Source organism: Penicillium verhagenii (genome assembly GCF_028828195.1).
Source record: "Penicillium verhagenii strain IBT 33310 chromosome Unknown utg000007l_segment0_segment0, whole genome shotgun sequence".
Taxonomy (NCBI): Eukaryota; Fungi; Ascomycota; class Eurotiomycetes; order Eurotiales; family Aspergillaceae; genus Penicillium; species Penicillium verhagenii.
The window spans coordinates 1252741-1277735 of NW_026643171.1; the positions used below are offsets into that span (position 1 = coordinate 1252741).

At 46.9% G+C, this 24995-nt stretch overlaps 10 protein-coding genes across 10 annotated transcripts; 5 read left to right on the forward strand and 5 right to left on the reverse strand.

Moving 5' to 3' along the window:
* Positions 1-316: 316 nt before the first annotated feature.
* N7466_007146 (DUF3140 domain-containing protein) lies at positions 317-795 on the reverse strand (the record flags this gene model as incomplete). Its single annotated transcript, XM_057166535.1, has 3 exons — positions 317-518; positions 576-692; positions 767-795. 3 exons carry the CDS (start codon positions 793-795, stop codon positions 317-319), a joined length of 348 nt encoding a protein of 115 aa, XP_057019576.1.
* A 772-nt stretch (positions 796-1567) lies between these two features.
* On the forward strand, positions 1568-2683 carry N7466_007147 (formate/nitrite transporter family protein; the record flags this gene model as incomplete). Its single annotated transcript, XM_057166536.1, has 5 exons — positions 1568-1846; positions 1904-2024; positions 2087-2172; positions 2236-2443; positions 2502-2683. The coding sequence occupies 5 exons, from the start codon at positions 1568-1570 to the stop codon at positions 2681-2683; spliced, it is 876 nt and encodes a 291-aa protein (XP_057019577.1).
* A 554-nt stretch (positions 2684-3237) lies between these two features.
* On the forward strand, positions 3238-4038 carry N7466_007148 (6-phosphogluconolactonase; the record flags this gene model as incomplete). The annotated part of the gene is made up of 1 exon (XM_057166537.1): positions 3238-4038. The coding sequence occupies one exon, from the start codon at positions 3238-3240 to the stop codon at positions 4036-4038; it is 801 nt and encodes a 266-aa protein (XP_057019578.1).
* A 372-nt stretch (positions 4039-4410) lies between these two features.
* On the reverse strand, positions 4411-7273 carry N7466_007149 (fungal specific transcription factor domain-containing protein; the record flags this gene model as incomplete). The annotated part of the gene is made up of 9 exons (XM_057166538.1): positions 4411-4828; positions 4887-4993; positions 5059-5614; positions 5690-6138; positions 6197-6335; positions 6390-6581; positions 7053-7106; positions 7163-7188; positions 7244-7273. The coding sequence occupies 9 exons, from the start codon at positions 7271-7273 to the stop codon at positions 4411-4413; spliced, it is 1971 nt and encodes a 656-aa protein (XP_057019579.1).
* Positions 7274-8813: 1540 nt separating this feature from the next.
* N7466_007150 (zinc-binding alcohol dehydrogenase family protein) lies at positions 8814-9954 on the forward strand (the record flags this gene model as incomplete). The annotated part of the gene is made up of 2 exons (XM_057166539.1): positions 8814-9373; positions 9432-9954. The coding sequence occupies 2 exons, from the start codon at positions 8814-8816 to the stop codon at positions 9952-9954; spliced, it is 1083 nt and encodes a 360-aa protein (XP_057019580.1).
* Positions 9955-10334: 380 nt separating this feature from the next.
* On the reverse strand, positions 10335-11061 carry N7466_007151 (uncharacterized protein; the record flags this gene model as incomplete). The annotated part of the gene is made up of 3 exons (XM_057166540.1): positions 10335-10838; positions 10909-10950; positions 11008-11061. The coding sequence occupies 3 exons, from the start codon at positions 11059-11061 to the stop codon at positions 10335-10337; spliced, it is 600 nt and encodes a 199-aa protein (XP_057019581.1).
* Positions 11062-14554: 3493 nt separating this feature from the next.
* On the reverse strand, positions 14555-15977 carry N7466_007152 (uncharacterized protein; the record flags this gene model as incomplete). Its single annotated transcript, XM_057166541.1, has 2 exons — positions 14555-15637; positions 15702-15977. The coding sequence occupies 2 exons, from the start codon at positions 15975-15977 to the stop codon at positions 14555-14557; spliced, it is 1359 nt and encodes a 452-aa protein (XP_057019582.1).
* Positions 15978-18386: 2409 nt separating this feature from the next.
* Positions 18387-19809, forward strand: N7466_007153 (acyl-CoA dehydrogenase family protein; the record flags this gene model as incomplete). Its single annotated transcript, XM_057166542.1, has 2 exons — positions 18387-19562; positions 19621-19809. The coding sequence occupies 2 exons, from the start codon at positions 18387-18389 to the stop codon at positions 19807-19809; spliced, it is 1365 nt and encodes a 454-aa protein (XP_057019583.1).
* A 194-nt stretch (positions 19810-20003) lies between these two features.
* N7466_007154 (transcription factor domain-containing protein) lies at positions 20004-22447 on the reverse strand (the record flags this gene model as incomplete). The annotated part of the gene is made up of 7 exons (XM_057166543.1): positions 20004-20221; positions 20287-20793; positions 20846-21111; positions 21164-21601; positions 21652-21966; positions 22025-22131; positions 22235-22447. The coding sequence occupies 7 exons, from the start codon at positions 22445-22447 to the stop codon at positions 20004-20006; spliced, it is 2064 nt and encodes a 687-aa protein (XP_057019584.1).
* A 949-nt stretch (positions 22448-23396) lies between these two features.
* On the forward strand, positions 23397-24818 carry N7466_007155 (uncharacterized protein; the record flags this gene model as incomplete). The annotated part of the gene is made up of 1 exon (XM_057166544.1): positions 23397-24818. One exon carries the CDS (start codon positions 23397-23399, stop codon positions 24816-24818), a length of 1422 nt encoding a protein of 473 aa, XP_057019585.1.
* Between the last annotated feature and the right edge of the window lie 177 nt (positions 24819-24995).

Below are 24995 nucleotides of genomic sequence, written 5' to 3' on the forward strand. Positions count from 1 at the left end.
TTGCTAAGAATCCCGGGCTGTGGGTTATGTAAATTGATGGCCAACGGCCAAACCACTATTCGACAAATGGAGGTGCTTTAAAATTCAAAAATCATACCTCGAAGGTCAGTGTATATATTTTTCCCAATATAGTAAACGTAAACTGCATTGCACCCGGATATACACAAAGGGACAACATTTCAATGTTGAATGTATCCTCAAAAAATCGCCCGCAAGTGCAAAAGAACTCAGATACCTAGGAGGGAGTGAAACAACCTCAGTGGACTCCAAGGAGCGATTGTTTGGATGTGTAGTTCATATCGCGTCATATTCCAATCTACTCCTTCAACGCATCATGACCCCAGTTCTTGAGGGATCGATAGCTCTTGCTTTCGGTGTTGCGTTTCACGCTTTCCTCCTGAGCCAGGTGGCGCTTGCAGTAAGAAACCACACGTCGCATGTGGTCGATCTCTGAATCCGAGTAACCGGAGGGGTCCTCATCGGGGTTGTGCTCAAGGATCTGCACAATTTTCCGACCGCTATCGTACTAGTCAATCCTGACATACTAGCTCCAGGCGTAGTAAAGTTAAATTCACCTTTCATGACCAACAGTCTCACCGGAATCATTTGTCCATCCAGATGAGATCGATTGCTCCTCCTTGAGCCAATCACGTAGTTCCTTTGGGGTCATGTTGACGAGATCATTGAACTCGCTACCGAATGGCTTCTCGTTAGTTTCTATTTAGGGGGCGCTAAAGTCGGAAAAAAGCAAATACAGGTGTCTTACCTAATAACAGTTTCTCTAGCTTTCACCATTTTGGCCCCTGAATTTTGGAAGATGATGTTTCTCGAATTTCCTTTCTGGTGGATAGCTGGCCCGTTTCATTGATCATTTCATCGAGGAGAAGCGATGAGATGCCTTATTTCAGTTATGAAGCTCTGAGTCGTGGCGAGCATTGGAGGCAAAGCTGGTTTTTTGACGTCATTATGTCGCCCTTGGACACTCCATCACAGCGCCGCATTTGTAGAATCTGAGCTTAGGAGTACCAAGGAACGTTCGTTGAAGCTAGCAGGAAAAAAACATTCAAATGTTCACATAATCCGCGGAGATGAAGCTGAAAAAGCGCGTTTGTGCCAAGACCGCCAAGGCAGGAAGCCTGATAAAAAATGCGGAGCTCACTGGTCAACTAAGGGATCACTGCATTTCAGCTCTCTGCAGAGTCTGCACAAACACGAGCTTATCGCTTATCTTTTTCCCGTCTAAGTTATGTAGCTAAGATCTATGTAGCTTAGAAGATCAACATTCAAAGCATGGACCTATCTCCATCCAATTATTGCACCCTTTTTATCCACTTTGGCCCCCAGCTCCTATTTGCATTCCTTTCCTCCATGTCTAAAGGGGCGGCCTAGCCCGCTGTACTAGTACTTTGGAAATCACATGCCTATTACCTTATAAAAGAGCGTGTTTACCCCAGAAAAACCCTCCGTGTCGCACCCGGTGGCTTAATGTACTCAAGCTTTTTTTCTCGTTCCACATCCTTGAATTAAGACTTCGCCAAGAATTGATATAGCCTTTCCATATATCACTATGTCTTTCGACTCGTACTCTGTCCAGGAGGTCATTGAGTCCGTGGCAAGATCCGGAGTAATAAAAGGACACACGCGATTAGACAGGGTGTTTTTAAGCTCTGTATCGGCTGGCTGCCTGCTGTCTTTTGCCTGTGCCACTGCTTTAAGCACGAACTCGTCGCCCTGGTTCGCGGAAAATGCCCCTGGCTTGATTCGCACGATCGGCGCTTTGGTATTCCCTTATGGATTGTGCATGATTATTTTAACGGGCGCGGACCTTTGTACCGGATCTTTCATGGTAGATATTATCTGCACATCTCAGAAGCCACCATTCCAATTGCTAACCCCGAGCTAGTATACCACAGTTGCGGCTCTGCAACGAAAGCTTCCCTGGTGGAAGATGCTGGCCCATTGGGTGGTCACGTTTTTTGGTAATTTGGCAGGGTCGCTCTTTATGGTGGCCATCATCTTTGGTTGTGAGTTGTAGCTTCAACAAAGAGAGTTATTCCCGAGTCTGAAACTGACATACGATCGCAAGATGGTGGAATTTTTGACGCCGACCCTTTCAAGTCCGAGGTGATCACGTTTGCGACTAAAAAGCAGGTTACACCTGACTTTCACATGGTATTGCTGCGTGGAATAGGCTGTAACTGGCTAGTTTGCTTGGCATGCTTTTTCGGTATGCAGGGACGTGATCTCGCGTCTAAGATCATGGGTATCTGGTGGCCGATTTTCGCTTTCGTTTCTCTCGGCATGGACCACGTTGTTGCCAACATGACGTTTGTTCCCCTTGCTATCTGGTTGAAAGCGCCTGAAATTTCTGTTGGTTTATACATTTGGAAGGGTATCATCCCTGCTTTAATCGGCAACATTCTCGGTGGTGGTGTATTTTGCGGTAGGTGAAGCGGTTGATTGTTTAAAATGGTTATTGAGCGTTACTGACCTTATTCCAGGAACGTACTATTGGTACATGTATCTTCTGGATGTGAACACGCTTTCCATTCCCGGGCTGAAGAAGAGCGGGAGTGAGACGCAAGCTGTTACTCCAGAGACATACCCCACAAAGGATGGGGACATCGAGGCCAATGCCGGAACCTCAAGTGGTGTATATTCTGGAACTTCAAATGCTGTGTAGCTCCGAATGATCGAGTCACCAATATATATGGACAAGGCAAATTGCAATAGGTTTCCTTGTACTCCGTACTCCCTCTAGAATGCATACTTCGTTTTCAATGTTGTGGGTAGTGAATACGTGACTCGTGGCGATATACAATGCTCATTTAGGTACAGACTTCACCCGATGTACTCTACGAGTCATATATTCACGTGCTTGATAGCCGTCAGAAATCCACGATCAATTGACGAATAATAGTAAGGAATTAGATATCAGAGCCTTAGGCCTCAGTGATGACTAACCTCACTGGCAAAGAACTTGAGAAAGAACGCGAAACCATTGGACGAGATAAGATGCACCATCTTACAAAGTACGACGTCATATCCCGTTCCGGCCCTGTTAAGCCCTTGTGCACAATGCAAGGTGCGTATTTGGCGGGAAATTCCACGAGAGCAGCCCCTCACCCCTCGCCCCGCCAACCCCGCCGAGTCACCGAGTGACGCGAGAGACAAGTTACTTGAACCCACAACCCATCAGCCCAGCCTCGCCTCTACAAACCACACACACACACAGCCATGGCGACCGGACAACCCAACCTCTACAGCTTCCCCAGCACAAGTACGCTAGCCGAGCAATTACGCCCGTACGTACTCTCCAGCCAGAATGCCGCCCTAGCCCGCCACGGCAGCTTCCGCGTCGCCGTCTCCGGCGGCTCCCTGCCCACCGTGCTCGCCCGCGCCCTTCTAGCCCCCAGCAACGGCACCCCCGAAGACACCCCCCAGTTCTCCAAGTGGCACATCTTCTTCGCGGACGAGCGCGCCGTGCCCCTCGACCACGTCGACAGCAACTACCGCCTGCTGCAGGAGGAGCTGCTCAGCAAGATCCCTGCGGAGCTCGGAGCTCCGACCGTGTACCCCATCGATGCCGAGGCCGTCAAGAAAGATGATACCCAGGAGCTGGCGGATCTGTACCAGGAGGACTTGATGCGCGTGTTCGCCGCCAAGGATAGCGTCAAGACGCCTATCTTTGACTTGATTCTTTTGGGCTGTGGACCGGACGGTCATACGTGCAGTTTGTTCCCTGGTCACGACCTGCTGCGGGAGAAGGATGCTTGGGTCGCTCCGGAGACAAACTCGCCCAAGCCTCCCCCTAAGCGTATTACCCTTACTCTCCCCGTTGTCACTGCTGCTATTCACATCGCTTTTGTGGCTACTGGTGCTGGAAAGAAGGATATCATGAAGGAGATCTTCGATACCGAGGCTGGTCGCAGTCTTCCTTCCGCTTTGGTTAACCAAGGTGGCGGTGAGAAGGTGAGCTGGTTCACCGATCACCCTGCCATTGATGGTGTTGCCTATCCCCGTCGTGGCAACCTGTGAAGGGAGCCAAAAAAAAAAAAATAAGAATACTTGACGCTTTGGCTTCGAAACAGCCTTCGTTAATTAAATTGTGTACTTGGGACTGACGATGGAAATCCGTGATGACATGTTTGCAATTGGGCGCAATCTTGCCAATTTTATCTGCAGTTGGAGGTACCAATCGTGCATGATTTTCCCTAACATTTATGTATTCACCAGTCTTTCAAAAGGACCAATACCAAACGATGATAGAACTTGATGATAACCAATGAAAGTACCCCAAGTCAAATTCCTATCTACTTTCTTACTTCGGATGCCATAATCTTCCATCCACATACAAGGTTTGAGACACCATTTAAAGGGGTTTTCATTCTCGACTAGGGGTATCTTTAATCAATTCTGTTGTGGAAAAGGAAACACAGGAAGCCAAGGTTCTGCCTGCGTGGCAGGATATCCTCCAGCCCACGGCATCAGACCAGCCCCCTCAATTCCGGACCCAACAGCAGTATCGGCCGGTTGCCATGTCCACCCAAGATCTGACATGAACAGCGTCTGGAGCTCTTCAAGGCTTGCTTGACCGAATTCAACGTCGTTCGAGGCACCCGTTCCTGGGCCCTCGCTAGAAACCCCAACGGCCGAGTGCTCAAGATCCGGATTTGATTCGGGAACTGCGCTATTCGGCGCGGACGAAGTGGTTGCTTTTTCTGGTGCATGTCTTTCCGGGATCGACTTTCGCGCCATGCGGAAAATAGACAGTGGATTGAGGACATAATCGGGGGCGCTTTGGATCGGAGTCCCGGGTGGGCTTTCACTGCACGGACTGTTAGTACCTCTAAAAAATTCCAAGGTTCTGCTTGGGGTGTATTTACCTCGGTCCCTCGTCGCCTGTTTGATATGGGTCATCTGGAATGCTGTTGTGAGCGACTACTTCGGAGCCGATACCAGAACGATCCAACATGGTTTCGGCGGCGGAGCACTGTGAATAGTAGATGAGTTAGCAATCACAAGCATGGAAACCTGGAGTTTGAGGTGGTTATTTACCAGTGAGTTCGCGATAACACTCAGTGACCCCATCAATTTCAGAGCATCAATGTTACTTTTCAGAAGTGGCAAAGTTTCCATGGTGATTATCTTTGTTTCCTCGGCACGAGGGTTTAGAATTTGTGTCAGATGGTATACCATGATCCGGCAGCTGTCATATGTAATAGTTGGCAGCCATGAATCAGCCAATAGCCTTGTCCCGTGATGAGCCGTCTCGCCAATTATTGTTGCTAGAGCCCTTGCAGCATCGAACAATACTTCTTGCAAATGCCGAAGGAAGGCGTGCTGCTCGGGGGGAAAGTCAAATGCAGCGCGAAGTTTGTAAAGAGCAGGCGCTCCCAACCGATATAAATCGCATATTGTTTGGTAATGGGCACAATGCAATACACAGAGAGCGCCAAGTTGGGAAGAGTCCTTTCGAATGTAAACTGCGTTCGGCGTGAATTGCAAGCTTGCTGGCAAGGTGTCATACCAAGCACGACAGTCTCGATCCAGAATTGCAAACTCGGATTCCGGTGCCCAAGGAACCATTGCTTCATCAAGGTGCTTGATGTACCTAGAATTGAAGTAAGTGACATGAAGCTCGGTGGGTGGCAAAGTGCCCTTTTTATTTTGTCAATATTGAACTCACCTTAATACTCTTTTACGAATTGAGATGTGTCGAATAAAATATGCCATCATTCCCATATTGGGCATAAGTGCATCACTGTCAAGCTCACCAGGTATGAACTTCAACCAGTTTCCGGGCTCCAATGTTTCAGTAAGACAAGGAATTTGCTGGATGAAATTTCTTTCGTTGCAAGGTAACTGGATCTTCATGTCCTTTTCATCTACCAGCGTGAGTTGGTCAACTCCACTCCCAACAAGAGCATCCATAATATAACAGCTCCACATTAACCTCCTTCGGCATTCTCTAGCTGTGACGGAAGGTCCAACCTCAGTGTTCTGGCATAGCACGTCTGTATTGTATTCCAAGTTGATCTGAAGCGCTTGGGTCATTCGGGTTATGAGTCCACTGAGCATGAAAGCATTTGCGAAATTTCCCATGCGGACCGCGTGGTCATGAAGCAGAACTGACGCCTTTCATCCATGCAGTGTTAGATCAAATCGCCAGTGAATAAAGAACAATTCGACTTACCATTGTCTTTTCCACAGTAACTGTATCGAGAGCCTCGAGAATTAACCTCTGGGCAATCTTAGCCCACTCAGCCCCGGCCATAAGAATGAACTTTGTTGGAAGTGGTGACATTGTTTCACTATATGATAGTGCATGGAATCTGTACATTGTTAATCATCTTTGATCAACGCGGACTTCGAGCGAAGTCACTTACTGGCCACCCAGAGCACATATAATATGCAGGAGTGCATGGCTCTGATATCTCTTGGGGCCATCTCTGTCGAGTCTTTGAAGGAATGACGGTCTATGGATAAAGGCGAAGCACCTAAGAGGGTGGATATTATTGAAGAACTCTTCGACCAAAAGGCCTATCTTTCCTCGGTCGGGCAGCTGTGAAGCAGTCAACCTAATAACAGTGTATTAGTCAAATAAATCACATAGGGGTAGGTGTGTGATGCCAGTAGTACCAATTTAAAGGCGCAGGAGTAGGCTCAATACTTTCTTTCAAGAGAGATTGATGAAATGATGACCCTGAAGAATGCGGGGAAATCTGGTCCAGTCGTAGTGTTTCCTGGTCCATTCGATCGCTTGAAGACCGGTCGGGAATGACCAAAGGATTAGAAAGTGGTTTCTTAGTGTCTGTTGGAATACTCTCCACGCGCCGGATCCAACTTGGCTGCGATGATTCGGAGTAAACACATCCATGACCCTTGTCTTGACATCTTCGGCACGTCGGTCGCTCTCCCGAGCACTTGGTCTTGCTTGAACGACAGGCCGTGCACGACCTATAAGTTCTCTTCCGTTTCGAACTTTCCGTCCTGTCTTTTGCAACCTCTAGGGCCTGTGAACTCGGTGAATCTCCATAGCCAGAACAAACCAGCCGGAGTCGCGAACAATTGCCGCATTCGCCTGGCTTTTCGTCGCATTTGACCTGTTTTTCAGATCAGAACGGAAGGTCAAAGGCAGGCACGACTTGAATGATCTTACTTTGCGTGCTCGGCAGGTACGACAACCTAGATTCTTGTTAGTATATCGACATGGTTTGTTTATTCCGGTCTTGACACTCACCAAACCGTGAACGAGATGGTCTTGAGGCATTTTTAGATCCCATACCTCCTATACCTGTCGCTAATTTAAGACTCGCTTTGCGAGGATTCCGAAATGACCAGTCTGCCGACAGCGAGGCATTGCGTTGAATACGTGGCGGACCATCGGCAAATAACGGCCTATCGGCTGACGTAGCGTATGGTGGTGAAATCCATGCGTTGAATGACGAGATGGAAAAGCGGAGAATGCGGGGCCGCGGGCGTTTTGAGTTGACGATCTAATCCAAAACAATCCAATCTCCTCATGTTCCTCACCACAAACCAGTTATGTTTGGCCATTTAATTTTGGCTTTGAATCTCTTCATCCACAAGGTTCTTCTGTCCAATTATGACATCCCAAATGGCATTGAAAGTCAATTAATCACCTCTCCAGTGACAGTATGTTCAATGCGATTTTCCAGGGGAAAGAGCCGCAGATGGCTATATGACTGAGAGTGCTGCCTAAGTAACCCCGGGGCGAAGGAAATGTTGATTTGTTTTTGAGTTCATGCATTTATCGATTCGGGAATGTCAGTGTTGGAACCTTGTTATATTAGCCATGTCTTAATGTCAAAATCCACATGCATGTGGGCATCAATCCATCCGTGCGTATATTATGGTCACGTGTTTATACTCTAATCACATGTTATCTTTGATGTGCATGTGTGCTAGTCACGTGCTAGAATATGCGGGTTGTATGCTTTGATCACGTGCGTGTGTATACTACTCAGCTCATATATATACTTTTATCCACAAACAGTCAAGTATAGACAAGAATGCGACTGGTTCTTAAATGTAGTGGTATGTTGGAATTTTGGAAAGTGGCTCGGAGTTTAAACTTTCGACGATAAAAGAGAGGGGTTTCGAGAGCGGATTTGGTAGGAGAGAGCGAATGTAGCTGGGTGGTATGCGGATGTAGGCGTAGAACGCCACGAACTACATGATTTTCCGATACGATGATAGTTTGATATAGTATTGTACTATATCTTCCGGATCTCGCATACGCCGCACGCCTCGCGTCGCTCGGACCCAAATATTCCAAATATCTACCTTTCAATTTTTTCTACAATAAACCACAACACCAAAAGCACCGGTTGAGTTTCTTCCTTACTATTGGGTCAATCTGCGATCTCCTGACTTGAACACCCAGATCAATTGATCCTTTTATTTATCCTACTGCAACCTTACCAGCCTACCCAAATCTGCAACGAGACTGCTCTTTCGCGCCAGTCGGCCATTTTCTGCGCTGTTCCATGCAACCCCGAGAACTCGGCCTAGCAGTCGAGGCCGAAAATCATTTGGAATCAGACTGGGACTCTGGTTCGCGATGTGGTACGCGAAACACTCTAATGCATAACCTGCATTCACTGACGCTTGGCCGAGTGAGCAGATAACAGATGGGCGCTTCGAATCCGAAATCCTTTAAACCCATGTTCGAATCTAATGATCAACATAATGACATCAAGGATTTGCATTATTGTTTATTCTTCTCATACACTAGGCCCATTGCTGAAGCCACGGAAATTGTCTTTTGAAACTCAATACTTTCAAAAATGGAGAACACCACTTACAATATCCCGGAGTCTCAGACGGCAATCCTCCAGCATGAAGGTGGGGTCCTGAAAATCACCTCCGATATGCCAGTTCCAGTGATCAGTCCTCATGAAATGCTTGTCGCTACCAAAGCAGTCGCTCTAAATCTGTGTGATTACAAGATGCCCCTTAGATTCCCCACTCCGGGTCTGTGGGATGGTTGTGACTTTGCGGGCATCGTCGTCGCATTAGGAAGCCAGGTCGCAGCCGACGGTCGATTCAGTCTCGGAGATCGAGTTGTTGGTGCTGTCCAAGGCTCCAACCAATCCGACCCTCAATCCGGGGCATACTGCGAATATATTCGCGCAGAACCGGACTTCACGTTCCACATTCCTGACGATATGCCCTTTACCACTGCGCCCGGAATATCGGGAACTGGAATTGCAACTCTCGGGGTGGCACTATTCTGGTCACTACAGATCACAGGCAAGCTCGACGCTCCGGTCACGAAGCCGGAGGATGTCCTGATATATGGTGGAAGCAGTACTATCGGACTACTGGCAATCCAGATGGTGAAGCTGTAAGTCTGTTCCATCTCCCTTTTCAGTGACATTGCTGAACCCAGGCTTTGTTTACAGATGTGGTTACCGAGTCATTACAACGTGCTCTCCTCGCAATTTTGACCTGGTCAGGTCCTACGGAGCAGATCTTGTATTCGACTATAATTCCCCGACCTGCGCGAAGGATGTCAGGGCCGCAACCAAGAACACACTTCGATTTGTCCTCGATCCGTTCTCAGAGGCCAAGACGTTGCGCTTATGCCATGAGGCAATGGGTCGGACGGGTGGTCGGTACTGCGCCCTGGAGCAGTACGATAGCAGTCTCTGCGAGCGCAAAACTATCAAGCATGAGCTGGTTATGGGTGGGGCTATAGCCGGGAAGGGTGTTGAGCTTCCAGAGCCGTACGGGATCCCGCCTCGTCCGGAAATTGGAGAATGGGCGCGCCCCTGGTATAAGTGCGTCCAGGGGTTGATTTCATCTGGCAAGCTTAAGCCTGTACCTGTGGATATTCTTCCAGGTCGGTTCGATGGCATTCTAAGTGGACTGGATATTCTCAAGAATGGAACGGTGTCTGGAAAGAAGCTTGTTGTTTGCCTATGAGCTTTGAATTTTTTAATCTCTTTTCAACCAGGGTTCCTCTTAGTGATTCATATGTATGGAGTCTCTTATGAATTCTTCCCGTGGTGTGGATTCACTATTGTTTTGACTTGGGATTCGTTCTACCAATTTCCAACGTCGAGGAAAATTGATTTATTTTGCAAAATGCATAGAGTCCGACGTAAATGTGTAGAACAGAGACAACAGAGACAACAGAGTTTAAAAATAGTGGTTTGAACTATATCTTGCTCTCGCCATTACTATCCAGAGTTCTTCGAACAAGATTGAAGGTGGACTACCCTACGGTGCAGAAAGACGAGGTCCACAAAACCACCCTACCTGGAATCTCAATGTGCCGCCTGCAGAAAATGGCCGCTATCACTTCACTGAGTCTCATAATCATACACCATCCGCGCAGTAACTATTCCATCATTCTTCGACCCCTTCTTCGTCGTCGCATGCCGGGTGAAATACCTCTTCCCATCGATCATCTCAAACCCCCAGAAAACACGCGCAGTCCAATCCATTTTAGTATTGTAGGCTTCCTCATCAATGACCAAATTGGAAGAGCAGCCTTCTTCGAACGCGTTGCGCAGCTCGTCGTCCATGATGGTCGCGGTGTTCATGTACCGCAGTTGCATTGTGATGTCTCCAAAAATGGGCAATGACATGTCCTGTCCAACTCCGTTCAGAGGGCAAGATGTCTCACTGTTGAATCCACCCGGATGAACAACTTGTTTCACATGCATGGTCGTGACCGAACCGATGTCCGAAGAGGAGTCGGTGGCGCTTTCGCTGCTTGTATCCGACAACGAAACCGACTGGGTGATTTCCAAAGAAAGGTTGGCGAAACGGAGAACCTTGCGTGTAATCCAGGGTACACCTTGCTATTTTTGTTTTGTTTCGATTTAGTCATTTAGATAACAGGGAAGAGAGAGTTTGAGGTAAAGTCCATACCAAAGCGAACACTGCATCTGGATCGTCAGATAGCTTCCTGTTCTGAACAGATAAATTAATTCCAAATTCTCATTCTTTATGAAAGACAGGGGCACGTACCAGTCTCCATTTTCCAACTAGATTAGTAATATCTTTGGAGATGGGAGCGGCCATTTCCTTATGATTGCGTCGACTGAGGATTACAAGGGAACTTTCTCTGGGGCTTGGTCAGTCGTTCATGAATGAGCGGAAACCGCTCTTGAAATATGAGTATCTGAACATCTGTCAGGTGGGATGCAAAGCAAGAACAAAACCAGATCTCGGATTCGGTATCGGCCTCGGAAACTACGGGGCTGAAGCTGAATATTTGATAACATATGTTCAAGGTTGTTCCTCGCCCCTGCCAATCAAACTTCACTGGGAGCATCCTTCTCGCTAAAGGATGCTATCATGTGAGAGTGTTTAGAAAATCAGGTCATCGAGTTACTTTTAGACCTGATGACCTGCTGTCCTATAACCCATCATGTGAGGTAGTTATATCGATTTCTTATTCGTTTGCTTGTTGAAATGATTTTGCTCATTCCTTCAATCCCTTCTCTTAGCCCACCGGGCGTGAGAAGTGAGACAAAGGACAAGCCGCTGGCGAGTGATCAACTTCAAGGTGTTTGCTACCCCATAGTACCACTCCCCAGTTTCCCACTCTTTTGACGAAGACTGAGAATGATCACGCAGAAACACAGCAGTTTTCGATTTGAAAGGTCACTCGGCACGTTTCTTTGCACACAAAAATCTTCCTCGCCGTGGGGTCTGTTCATCCATAAACATTGGCCACGAACGAATATTATGGCGGAGATGCGAGGAAGACACACTTTAACCCGATTAGGATGGATTTCTGTCTGCAACAGAAGTGTGGAGGCTTAGACCGCACATTTTCCGCCAGGATTTCCATGCATCTCTTATCAACGTTCTTTATTCTGCCGGTCAATAGAATGATGGGGATATAATATACTTAAACATCCTTTAATACTAGCAGCAAGTGTCAACCTTACGTTAGTTATATGTACTCTTGCGGTGCTGAGCGTGAGCGTCGCGGGATTCGCAAAATTCCAAGAACAATTATTTATATAATTATGTGCACAAAGGATGAGCAATTAATACAACACACATATCCCGTTAAATTCATTAAAATAGGAGTCTAATTAAACTTGACGGTCCACAAGAAGGACGTCCGATTCTGAAAAACTGTGCATAGCCTTAGAAACTCAGATTTAATAGGAGCTCCAATTAGGGGAGATCTAATCGGAGGATTTGCAGTTGGAGGACGTCCAATCGGAGCTTGTTCTGTTGGAGGATGTCTAATCGGAGGAGGTCATCGGAGGGCGTAAAATCGTCAATCGTCAATCGTTAATCAGAGTCCATCAATTGGGATGAAAGTCTGCACATAGCCTTAGAAACTCAAGCTCTATAAGACGTCTAATCGTCAATTATCAATCTGAGGGCGTCGATCGTCAATCGTAAATCGGAGGTATCAATCAAAAATTGTTAACCATTAATCAGAGGGCATCAATTAGATATAAATCTGCATATGGCCTTTAGAAACGCAGGGTCTATAGGACGTCCAATCAGAGGGTGCCAATCGTGAATCGTCAATCGTGAGTCGTCACATCAATGCAATAATCGTCAACCATGAATCGTCAGAAGTCTGCGCATAGCCTTAGAGACTCAGGGTCTATAGGACATCTAATCAGAGGGCTTCAATAACTTGATCAGAGGGCGTCAATCTTCAATCGTGAATCGAATCGTCAATCGTCAATCGTCAATTGTTAATCGGATGAAAATCTGCACATAGCCTTAGAAACTCAAGCTCTATAGAACGTCTAATCATCAATTATCAATCAGAGGTATCAATCAGCAATTGTTAGCCATTATTCAGAGGGCATCAATTATATATAAATTTACTCATAGCCTTCAGAAACGTAGGGTCTATAGGATGTCCGATCAGAGGGCGTCAATCAGAGAGCACCAATCGGAGGGTGTTAATCGTGAATCGTCAATCGTCAATCGTTAATCATGAATTGTTAGAAATCTGCGCATAGCCTTAGAGACTTAGGGTCTATAGGACATCTAATCGGAGGGCTTTAATAGTTAATCGGAGGCGTCAATCGTCAATCGTGAATCGAATCGTGAATTATCAATCGTCAATCGTGAATCGAATCGTCAATCATCAATCATCAGTCGTCAATCATGAATTGTTAATCGGATGAAAATCTGCACATAGCCTTACAAGCTTAGGATTTACAAACATTTGAAAGGTCCAGGTGTACGTAGTCCTCAGAACATAGTATTAACCATTAATTAGTATTTACGATAAACGTTAAGGATAAGCGCTTAAGCAGCATATCATAATAATGCGCATATCCTAACAGATTCGACATGATAAGTATTAATTGTCAAATCTATATTAATCTAATAAGGTACTATAAAATCCTGGCCCTGAATTTCGTACGATCCGTAGGACTCACGACCCGCATTCACGATTAGACAAAAATGCACATATCCTAACAAATTTGATACTATAAGGATTACTAAGTGTTACTCTTATAGGATATCAGCCGACTATATAATCCCCTCACTAAATTTCGCGGTCTTCATGGGATTCGCGATTCGTAATTTGCAATTCACAATTTGCAATTCACAGTTTGCAGTTTTTAGTTTGCAGTTTCCAGTTTGCAGTTTCCAGTTTGCAGTTTGCAGTTTGCAGTTCGTAGTTCGCAGTTCGCAATTTGCGGTCCGCGGTTCCTAGTTTGCGATTCGCTTTTCGTAGGCGATTCGCTATTCGTAATTCATGATGAGATAAAAATGCACATATCCTAACAAGTTTATCAATATTTTTATTAAGCGTCAACTGTATAAGATACTGCACAATCCTCACATAGAGTGTCGCGAGATTATGAAATCTAATAATGCGCATATCCTAACAAAAACGTTAATATCCAAATCTCAACCTTGCGCGACACTGCGCGATACTCGCGTCAAACGCTACAGGACTGACATTGTCACTTCTAGTATGATTTGCGCGCAGTTTGATAATGCGCATATCTTAATTTAGTCTTTCACACTAGCATTTAGGTAAGTGTGTTAACAGCGCGACGCCATAAGCTGCAGGCAGAAACCAGGCACACCTGCATCCTAATCACATTACAGGATGTATTTATACAAATCAGGTATCTCTTGTGCTTTGACTCTTTTCCCATTGGCACCTTTAATAAAATCAGGCAGTGCCTCTTTACCAGCCTCAGTATAATGCTTGTCAAAGTAGCACATATGAGATCCATGTGTGTGAAGTTTCCCCCGAAAGCACTGCACTTGATTGAGGACGAAATGCATCGCATGTGTACAAATACCGCGGACCGGGCTGAGTACAGTTTTGATCATCACCTCGATGGAAATTAATTCAAGGCTTAGGTAGTAACGATATGCTGATAAGGAGAAGCTTGGGATCTAACGCTGTTCTTTCGTAATCACTTTCAAGGTTCACTCATTTGAACTACCCATTCGGAATCCATGCAAACATTTGAACAAACATTGAAGTGATTACGCTGACCAGAGTCTATATGAACGCATACGCACCCGGGCGTCATTAAGGGAATCCATCCAAATAAAGTTATCATACAAAGCTTGGATCATTCACAAGTTTTCGGAGGCATGCCATCGTCTCTTTCAACGGAATGCTACACTCATTCCGTTCTTCGGTCATAATTTGATCACGGACAGAAGCCAGGGGACCACCAATTCCCAGATCAGACGTGACCGGATTGATGTCTCCATCAACCTCACCGCAAGACATCCCCAAAGCAAGTTCCATTTTTGCCAACATATTGGTACAGAGGTCAGTCAAAACGTGGATTTGTAATGTGATATTCCTGTCCATATTAAACTGTCCGTAGTGCGAGTTGGGTAACAGCAGGAATGAAGAGGCCTCCGCAGGTGGGACAAGAAGAAATAGTTGGTACAGCCGGTTGAAAATAGCACAATAGATGCAGTTCAGATGGCTATAGGCTGTGAGCATACCCATGGAAGTTACCAGGTCGTAAGCTGGCAGTGAGGGGCCTCTGCTACGATCTGATTGTGGCGAACTGACTGTGCGATCGGTGTGGTCTTGAGGCGATGCTACAAATGCGGTGGATTGCTCTCGGCTTTTTGGAAAGTTCTTGGCATCCTCGAACGGAGCAGATTCAACGCTTGGGGTTTGATCATGGGATGGATCTTCCGATCTACCGAGCCCAGATTCAATTATGTCTAAGAATTTTGTCGAGTGATTGAGCATTCGAAAAATGGGAACCTCAAGTCTGCCTCCCAGGGAGCTGATGTCATCTCCCAAAATGTTCAAGGATTGCATAATATCAGAGTCTGACTCCAAGGCCTCGAGATCATTGATCATTTCGAGGTTAAGCTTCAGGATTCTTTTGCGCACAGAGTAGCTCTTCGCATCAACTGAGATTCTTGTTCTGTTGTTGTGGGTCTCATTGGCCATGGGGACTTTGTCCCAGGGGTTGTCCCAGTTACTGTCCAGGACGGGAAATGAACCCGAGTCTATAAGACTGGGAGGCTGCGATGGCAGGGAGGATGGAGCATTGGTATGCGACTCATCTTTGAGGTTAAATGCATGCTCCATTGTGAACGCATCTTCGGTTGAAGGCTGGTGATCGAGGGGGTAGTCAGATTCAGAGAAGAAATTCTCTACTGGGACCTGCTCAATACTTCATCAGCTACTTATGAACCTCAGAACGCGATTCCTTTTCTTAGATTCTCACCATGGGGTAGAAGCCCGGGGTCCATGGCGGCTGTGGCTCATTCCATTGATCGAATTGGAATGAACTAGCAGGGTAGAGCGAAGGCTGATAGCCCATGTCGCCCAGAAAAGGGGGCGTATCTTCCGTATTCCAGGGGACCAGGCTGTCTGGATACTGCCATATGTCGTATCGTTGATGGTCGAGTTTGTGGTAGCCTCCCGATGACACGGTTTTCTTCACTTTCGAGTTGGAAGATTTGTGCAAGATGGGCATTGGAGTTTGTCGCTCGCCGCCCATATGCATAAATCTTGGATCACAATCCACTGGATATGAGCAGTGGTTGTTCTTAGAAGATATGTAATTTGAGGAGGGGTGGTTGAGGCTTGTCGTACACACGACCTGAGCTTTGAGACATCTTTCGCATGATCTGCCATTCACATGATCGCGTTCACAGCGTAGTTTGAACCCGCGACATCGGTCACAAGCCGATCTACGCGACTGTCGATAATTTAGAGCAGGGTGCATTTTGATAGTAATAGAAAATGGCTAGCCGGTGATAGTATTGCAAAGGCTCAGGGTATATGTAGGCAAGCAGATGTGGCGGTATTCACATCAAGTTAGAGGAAGTACTTATTTTCCGGCATATACTTCAGATATGGCCAATTTGAATATGCTCTACTTGTAGATCAGACCAAGAACGAGGCCCAACAGATGCTATAGCTGTGTTTAAAATACATGGCCACGGTACTGGGTCTCTTGACATGTGTCAATAGTTGACCTGTGGAGCAAGAATCAATTTTGCGCATCTACAGAACAATTCCAATTTCCAGGTTTGAAGCGTCCACCCATTGTACATACACTCAATGATATTGATTTCTATCAATATTTTGCGCATACTCCTTGATTCAATATTTGAAGAACGACATATTGAACTTTTCTCATATCTTTCGAAGAGAACACACACCACGTACAGTAGTCCTTCGCCTACGAGCCTTCATGGTATAAAATTTGGATTTCAAGGATGTCAGCACCAATCAATCTGGGAGTCAACCTGCTTGTCTAACCCTCCAGATGTCGCCTCAACAGACATGGAAAATTCCGACATGAACTCATCTACTATTCAAACTTTGAAAACATTACACAAAGCAGCACATGAATGGGGAATCATAGATTCGCACATACAAACACCAGTGACTTTCCTATTTCGATCCAAAGTGAAAAAGCAAAGCCGATGTTATGGAGAAGCCCAAACCATCATGGTACCACAGACCCCATGTTATCAGGGATACCATGTGAGTTTCTGTGAGACTGAACAGCATTGACAGCACACTATCGAGGGCCCAGGTTTTTGGGTTTGGGAATAGCCGCTGAAGTCGTACATATATCCCGGGCAGCCGGAAAATTAAAATCAGAACTAAGCAGGGATATTCCCGAGCGTGCTAATTTGCATTGTTGAGCTTGCTCAAAAAGCCCATGAACGATACCCCACTTACCCCTACACCGTCAGTTTCATTCCGAACTACCCAATGCTTGAGTTGCACGGGACCTGTGCCTTTGGTTAAAACGGCAAAGTGGCTTCGATAATGATAAAAATAGCTCGAGGCGTAAATCGCTGAACCAGCGAATGTATTGAATTGAACACCTTCCAAATCATATCATTTTCTTGTTGGCTTATATTTGCTGCGCAGGTGAAATGAGGTGTCGTTGAGGTCAGACTCTGTGCCACTCGTGAAACGATTGTTACACGAACTATGTTGTGGTACCTATTGTTTGGGCTTCCTCTAGCCCTGGATTGTGTATCTGTGTGGAACACAGGTTAGTCATGGCGCAAACTTGGGCTTGTGCAATATTTTGAGTTCGAGGGTGGTTTCTGGTTTGTGCTTGGTTGGTATCAGTTCGTCGGCAACGTGAAGATTTCCCCGGTCGCGTTTCTTTGATCATCATTTCTGCCTGGCTGTTGTATGACGCATTTTTTCAATGTGCAGTCTGAGCGGTCTCCAAATCATGTTTTAAATTAAAGGCTGAAACATGCCCAGAAGGATTCATTGCTGATTTTCCCCCCGTGGGTCCTCATGGCAGATTCGATTATCGTCAGCGCCTGCTGCAGGAAAGCGAAATGTGGCAGACCCCTTGATTATAGGCAGAATGAGAGAATATGGACTTGAGAATCCCACCTGTGATTAATGATTGAATGCAAACTGGAATTACTCACGACCCCCTTCCCTTGGATTTGGTACCATGATCTTGGAGAAGAGTAGGCTGGTGCCTATGATAGAAGGAGATATGTGCTCGTTCTCACACTCGCCAGCCACCATGGCTTGATATCGTAACGCTATTGGCTGAGCGAAGATTCCAAATGTTGTGCATGATAACTTGTCCCTGTGGCCCATATCATGATCGACCGGGGGTCAATATTTTTGCGGCGTTGATATGCTGGTAGGCGGACACATCAAAAGGCGTTGCTACAAGGGATATGGTTAGCATCAGACGAGATTATTCATAGTCGACCAATTTTCACATCAATAATTTGCAGAAAGCTCTTCGTTCTTCAGGCAAAAAGGTGCAAGAAGCTGAGGTCGCGAGGGGGTAAGCCGAGGTCCGCTCATTTACCTGAATGCGGGGAAATCAAGGGCGACTTGCAGCATTACTTGGTCATAGATAAAAACAAAGAATGTCATCACCATGAGTTTTTGGAAGCACAACAAAATGAATTTTGACTTGCCAGAAGAATTAAAGTCCCATATCCAATCTCTGGATTCTTTTATCAACTCCACCATCCTTCCCCTCCAGCACTCTGACGATAATAATCGGTTCTTTGACTATAGACGGGAACATTCACGAACAGACTGGGATAACAATGGCAACCCACGACCAGAGTGGGAGGCGTTGTTGAGTCAAGCTCGCCAACTGGGCGATGAGGCAGGCTTCTATCGATTCGCGCTCCCAAAGCAATATGGAGGCCAAGAGCACCCCAACACGAATCTTTGGATGGCCGCCATCCGGTATCACCTAGCCTCACATCCTACCTACGGTGGAGGCCTGGGACTGGCAAATGATTTACAAAATGAGCATAGCGTCGTGGGGAATTTCCCCGATATCTACATGATCCATCACTTCGGGAGCGAAGAGCAACGCCACACCTTGATTCCCGCTCGCCTGCGCGGTGAATTCCGTTCAACCTTCGGGCTGACAGAGCCAGACCACGGGAGCGACGCAACATTCATGTCCACCGTGGCTCGTCGCGCACGTAGTGGATTCGAAATTACCGGGGTGAAGAAGTGGCAAACTGGTGCACACCACTGTACTCATCTTATTGTTTTTGCACGGACTTCTGGTTCGTCTGGGTCTGCGAAAGGCATTACTGCCTTCCTTGTCCCACGGGAAACACCTGGTGTTAAGATTCTCAGCTATGAGTGGACAATGAATATGCCGACGGATCATGCGACTATCGAACTGGACCATGTGTGGGTGCCAGAGTCTGCTATTATAGGATCTGTGGATAATGGTTTGGCCATTGCGCAGACGTTTGTACATGAGAATCGCGTCCGACAGGCGGCAAGTGCCTGTGGTGCCGCGAAATTCTGTCTTGAAAAAAGCATTTTACGTGCTCGTGGGCGCAAGATTTGGGGAGAAGGCAAAATACTGGCTGAAAATCAGGCAATACAATTCCCAGTCGTGGAGCTTATGACACAGGTGGAAATGCTGCGATTGTTTATACTGAAAACGAGTTGGCAAATGGATCGCATCGTTGCTGAGGGTCATTTATCAGGAAGCAAACGGCCACCGTGGGTTGAGATTGAGCGAACACTTAGTGACCAGGTGTCGATGTGTAACTTCTGGGCCAACAGATTATGCTGCCAGGCTGCCGATCGAGCGATTCAGGTGAGTCTTCAATATCTTTCACACTCATTCATGACAACAATTAAGGCTGAGTGAATAGATCCATGGTGGAGATGGGTATTCACGTCATTATCCATTTGAGCATATCTATCGGCATTTCCGACGGTACCGAATCACTGAAGGAGCAGAAGAGATCCAGATGCGAAAGATCGCTGCGTACATCTTTGGGTTTGCGGGTCCAAAGAAAAAGCAACTAGAGGCCGAGGATAAGATGAAGGCTAAAATGTGACAACCTCGAAAGCTCCCCTTAGTTGAGGCTAAATAGCACGACAGGTTCGAAACAATGAATACACTTTTATTTGCATGGTATCTCTGATAAAAGAAAATCGCTGGGAATGACGGTCTATTGTCGAATTAAGACAACAATGAAAACCCGAAGTAGCACAACATACTAGGAACCAAGTCGCTGTTACCTGCTCAACCTCATAAGATTGGCGGAGCAACAAATGAATCTGGAATGCCCTCAAAGACCCAGTTGAGAGAGTCGAAGACTTCAGAGAAACCAGCCTCGCTGAAAAATGCCCCGCTCTCATCAAATTGGGTTGGTAACATCAATGAGGGATCCTCGAGTGAGATATCCTGTTGCCGGGTCATGGGTCCCATTGTCGTAGTGATATCCAAATTCGCTGCTGCTGCCGCCGCTAGAATAAATAAAAATGTGAGCAAGGCTGTATAGAGATATTGCGCTAGGGTTATCAAAACTTACCTTGCATTTCTTCAAGACTCTTTACTGGTCGGAACCGCTGTCGCCAGCGCCATACGGTATCATAAACGTGGCTCATACTCATCCGGCAGCGAACCTTGAGTTGAAGATCGTCTTCTGTGGTGGGTTCTGCGCCAGTCGCATTCCACATTTGAGCGAGAATATCAGCTAATCGGATAGGCCGGTCATGGTCCATGACGCTGATTCGACGAATGGCCGAGATGGCGCCGTTGAACAGCAACTTTCCATGATTGAAGTCAATATGCCTGTTGAAGTTGCTCTTCAGGAGCTTCATTAAAGCAAAAGCAGCGGAAACAATCATTTGAAGGATATAATTCGTGGAATGGCCAATCAATTCGCCAGGCGCGGTCTCAAGGTCCAATACTCGACCCAAGAATGAAGTGGTTGCGAAAAATAGCTTTGTGAGATCGTCGGGCCGTGCATTCGAACCCAGGAAAACAAAGTATCGGAAATGCAGCTCGGCAGCACGGAGGTGAATCATGTTAATCGCTTTGAAAATATTAGCCAGGGTAAAAAACAGGACCAAGTCAAGATATAATACCAGAGATTTCTTGTCCAAACTCCACCTCCATCTCTCTCAGTTCACTCTCAAGGATTTGAACGACCACAAGCTTCTCAACGCTGATGAATTCACCGGGTTCGGGCTTGCTGCTATACAAAGCCTTTGTCACCCGATCACAGAACTTCTCGATGCGAAGACGAATTGCAAGATCAGTCGGTAGGTGATAATCTGCATCCTTCAACGAGGCGGGCTCAAGAGCCCAGTCATACATCGTACTTGGTGGTTGGCCGTAACCAGTCGCAACACTTTCATATAATCAGACATTGGGCTTTTGCGGGGATGAGGGAGTTTACATACTTCTGAGCAACTATGTTGCAAATGATCCAGGTGTGTAAGCGATCTTTGAGTGCTTCACCTTGTACCCCCATTTGGAATGTTGTGAACTCTTCAGCCTGAACTGGGCGATGCAAGCCCAGTTGCATGGCAATTTGCATCATTAGGCCACTTAGCATAAAAGTTGCATCGGTGCGCTGGCTTGTTGTCGGAAGAGGCCATGTACATAGGACACATAGCGCCTTCACAACTCGATAGTCCTGAGGAACATTGGTGATAGTTGACCATAGTAGACGGCTGAATGGCCCCGAGAGTGCACTCAGTAAACCAGGGTCTGATGGGGATCGTCGGCTAGCAACACAAACAATAGTCCATGCTAATAAAGGACAGCGGCCCAGATAGACCTCCGGGGGTTTTGGCAGATTCAGAAGTGGGAGAAATGGGTGGTAGTAATTAAAGTACCTTGGTAGCATGGTTAGTTTAAGGTCACAACATTTTAGTGGGAACCATACTGCTCAAAGAGTCGTGCGACGCGAGCTCGGGAGAGTACAACATCTTCGAGCCTCCATGGTGTGTTTTCATCCTGGGAGATAATGGAGCCAGAACGTTGCATCGTGAGAGGGGTTGAAATAGAAGGATGAGTCTCCACCGGGACAGATACCGGGCGCGAGCGATCTATCGCAGAAGATTCACGTCGGCGGAAAGCATCATCAGAGGCTTGTGACATATCATCGCCCGAATGATGATCATCTGCCTGTTCATGCTCAGGGTTGGTCTCAAGACGACGACGAAGATCCGCAATTTCCTTCTCCATCTCCGCATTGCGCCTAGATATTGGTCAATATCAGTGAAATGTCTGATTGCAAAGGCACAAAATCAAATTACCTTCGTTTAGAGATACGTTTAAAAGATTGTTCAACTTTGCAATCAATCCCGAGCCTGCGGCAGCGGGAGCACGCCGCGGCGGGTGTTTGTACAATATCACATCGTAGCTTATTATGGTCGCGATAATATCAGCATGGGTGCAGGGGGGAGCGTAGACACGTTTATTTAACCCAGTGGAACGGGGGTTTGGGAAATGTGCATGTGGCTCACCTTCTGTTGCTTACACTCGTTACAGGCCTTTCGGCTGCCACCGCGGCGCTTGCCCGTGACAGGCGGGGTCTTCTCCATCTCACCTGATTCCGGGCTTCTTTGCATGAAATTAACGCCCGGGGGCGGCCGGGGGAGACTGGGTGGCCGAAAGTCGCTCTGGGGAATCAAGTGTGGCCCATTCGGTGCCAGCAAGTTCCGGTAGTCTAAGTCCATTAGGATCGGCCTGCGTTCGCCCGATATAAAACCCCATCGAACGTGAGCGGTTTGCTCGTGATATTCTATCTGCCGGAAATCGGAGAAATCAGCGCAGGTGAGGAGACTTCGAAAGGGGGCAACACCCAAGGATTCGCCGTAGCGGGGCCGCCGTGTGGACGATGATTTGTTGAATTCAAGGAGCGGGAGTCGGCAGTTTGAGATGAGTCATCATAGATATTTGAGGCCTGAGGCATGAACAACAGCCACCAGGCGACAAGGCGACAAGGTGTCCATGGGTCCATGGGTCGCGCCCTCCAGCACCACTTGACTTGAGTAGTCGTGTAGGTAGTACTTTCAAATGATCCTCCTACTAGTACCTACTAGTAGTACTAAACTATGCACTTGCTTTAGATTGCTTTGAAGGTTGCATCTACATATCAATGGGTTTGCCATCACTTCCGTCTGAAATGCTTCCAAAGTTCCAAACATTGAAGTTTTCCGACCCCGTTGGATATATATTGATGTGGGGAGCACCGATTCTAACTACCCAAAAGTTCAAATGTTTGCAGTGACCTCGGGACCCTTTGGAATATTCAACATTAACTCAAGTGCTGACGAACGCTTTTTAAATTACATTCATGTATGTCGAGGATCAAATACATGTATTGGTTATTTTTTTGTTTCATCAAATGACACCAAACAGTGTGTTCGCTGGGAATCAAACATCAGCGATCACCGTAGGGAGCAGCCAATGATCGGACAAAGAGCGAGCATGTTGACATGATCGAGTGGATCGAGTGGAGTAAGCCTAGAAAATGAGGGGAACTCCAAGGATCGGCGCATCTGATACGCCCCAAGAATGTTGCGACCGGAACACAGAGCACTTAACATATTTTCTGTTTTCCCCAAGTATCCCTTGAGAAAAGAAATACCTTGAAAGTTTTTCTCGGTGCTTCCCTTGACAGCCATGGCTCGTTTATTAGCGTTGCTTGCACTGGCCCTCGGCACTGCCGCAAGGTACCAGGAACCCTTATCGTTCGAGGAGACCGAACAGCTCAGTAAGCTTCGCGGTGCGATACGAAATGTCGTGGTGCTTGTCCAAGAAAACCTCTCATTTGATCACTTCGCCGGTGGCCTCACATACAACAGCAGCATTGATGGCTTAGTGAACCGAAAATACTGCAATCCAGCAAATGTGTCTGCACCCGACACCTCGCGTCAGGTTTGCGCAGCCAATACCGCACAGAACGTCGCCGCAGATGACCCCAACCATAGCATTTCGGGCATCAATATGCAATTATTTGGATCATACCATCCCGCCGCGCTAGCCGAATCCTCCATGGACGGCTTTATTACCGAGCAACGCGTTTCTTACAGACTGGAGCGACTAGAGAACCAACAAGAGCTGGACAGGCTAGGCAGGCCTGAAGGAACACACGATGAAACGCGAGGAATGTCACCAGAAATGGTGGACCATCTCGAGCGCGAGCGCGCAGCCGAGGTGATCGATTATTTCAAACCCGAAAATATTCCTGTCTTTAATGCGATAGCGGAGAACTACGTTCTCTTTGACCGGTGGTTCGCTGCCGTGCCCGGGCCCACGAACCCGAACAGAGCATACCTCACATCCGGTACCTCCTACGGCCATGGCACAAATGACGATGCCTTTCTCCGGTCGGCTATGCCACAAAGGTCGATTTTCCAACAATTGTCGGAGAAAGGGATTAGCTGGACCAACTACGAGAACTCCACAAAATCGAACCCTCCATTTTTGCCCGACGCAATGTTCTACGAATGGACTGCCAAGTCGATCACAAGCAAGACAAGTGTGAAACCCATCGACACGTTTTACCAGGATGCTGCGAATGGTGAATTGCCTCAATTCACCTGGATCAATCCGGAGTGCTGCACCTACACGTCAATGCACCCGCCTTCCCCCATCAATATGGGCGAGAATTTTATCAAGAGTGTATATGAAGCAGTTCGAAACTCACCTCAATGGAATGAGACACTATTCATTCTGACATGGGACGAGCATGGTGGATTTGCGGATCATGTCTCCCCACCGACCCAGGTGCCAGCCGGCGACAGTCTAACATACACCGAGAGGGCCGCCGACGGTGGCGACTATACATTTCATTTTGATCGTCTAGGTGTTCGTGTTCCTACAGTATTGATATCCCCCTGGGTCGGAAAGGGTCTGATTCAAAACAAGCCGGATGGAGACAATGATTTCACTCACACTTCTATCCTGAAAGTCCTTTCTGAGCTCTGGGACCTGGACATACTCACCCCTCGAGTAGAATGGTCACCTTCTTTCAAGCATTTGATTTCGAGCGAATATCGAGATGACACACCCAAGCAGCTTCCTACTGCAGCGGAGTTTTAGAAATACAATAAAATGGAGTTAATGTTCAATTATGCAAGACATTTATACATTATCTATCTTCTATCAAATAAGGGGGTATTTAAATGGTATCACAAATCCACGACGCAAGGAAAACAAAACCCAGGTAAATCCGGGGATCAAACTTTTGGTGCTTCAATAGCGATTCTCAACCGAGCA